The sequence below is a fragment of the Aphanomyces astaci genome (genome assembly GCF_000520075.1).
Source record: "Aphanomyces astaci strain APO3 unplaced genomic scaffold supercont1.95, whole genome shotgun sequence".
Classification (NCBI taxonomy): Eukaryota; Oomycota; class Saprolegniomycetes; order Saprolegniales; family Verrucalvaceae; genus Aphanomyces; species Aphanomyces astaci.
The window spans coordinates 242,823-244,018 of record NW_009798358.1 but is presented as its reverse complement, the minus strand read 5'-3'; the positions used below and the strand labels follow the sequence as shown (position 1 = coordinate 244,018).

General features: G+C 46.2%; 1 protein-coding gene across 1 annotated transcript; it reads left to right on the top strand.

The window, feature by feature from the left end:
* Positions 1-570: 570 nt before the first annotated feature.
* H257_16971 (hypothetical protein) lies at positions 571-1,186 on the top strand (the record flags this gene model as incomplete). The annotated part of the gene is made up of 2 exons (XM_009845595.1): positions 571-720; positions 1,010-1,186. Coding segments are annotated over 2 exons (327 nt in total), but the record flags the coding sequence as incomplete, so codon positions are not given.
* Between the last annotated feature and the right edge of the window lie 10 nt (positions 1,187-1,196).

Sequence of the window (1,196 nt, the reverse complement as noted above, 5' to 3'; positions counted from 1 at the left end):
AAGGGCTCCTACCCTCGCAGCCTTCAGCTGATGTTGTAAAACATAATGCATTCTATCTACTACGTAGGATATAGGTACGCTACACCAGATTTCGTGCCAAAACAGCGCAATAAGACCAGAACGATCACATTGATTTGGAGCTGCGTCGGCCTGTGGCGTAGATTAATTTCGGCCTACGCCACAAGACGACAAAGTTTCGCCGAGGGCGACTGGTGGCTTGAAGCACACTGTGCACGATTGAATCGTGGCCACCAGGCTTCACACCTTGTGGCTGAGTCGTTGGACTCATTCGCTGGGTGCTGTTGAATGCAGCAGGACTATGCCGCTACCCTATATTTAGACAATAGATTGACATTTGACACCCTCAACTCCCAGGACATGACTGAAATTGGGATACAGTACCTCCGCAAACATTATAACTTGAAAACAGTTTACCACGCCGACTTTCTTGTGAGCACGACGAAATGCGTTGTGACAGTGACAAATTTTGTTGTGATAAAAACCTGTACTCGGTGTGGTCGCATCTGGTGGGCGCTCCGCAGTCGGCTGACACGACTCTGTTCACCGAGGATGACGGGTTGTTCGAGGTCACCTTCCTCAAAAGCAGCTCTGGCCGGTTCCTTGTCATTGATACCTTCTTCCGCAGAGACCAGCGAAGGGCACGTGCTCGATTTGCACGACCCCCAATCGTTCTTGGCTGTCGTCGCGCCACGAGTTCAGGTACACATAATATATTTATATATTTATATATTTATATTCGAGGCTGCTTGATATTCAATGTATCGTGTACAGTTTCCAAGATATATATTTTAGTTGGGCCAAACAGCTGAGTTAAAGTACGATGGTCGTTCATTGGTTCAAATATCTCAAAAGTGTAAAGTAATTGGCTAGGACTAGCATGTTGTTCACTGTACATTTGCCAGCTCTTTCTTGGCGTATACTAGTATTATGCTCCATATATGTATTTGTATATTTTTCATGGAAATATTAATCGTTTGTGGTTTAATAGGGCGTGAAATACAAGGTGGAGCACTGGCAAAACGAGTTGTTGATCACGACGAATCGCGACGTCAACTTCAAACTCATGTCGGTGCCACTCCATATCGTGTTGGACAAACAAAAGGCGGCAGATAACTCCCAATGGACATCCGTGTTTGCTTATGATCCGGCCGTGCAAGTGGCGTCCGTGACCTGCT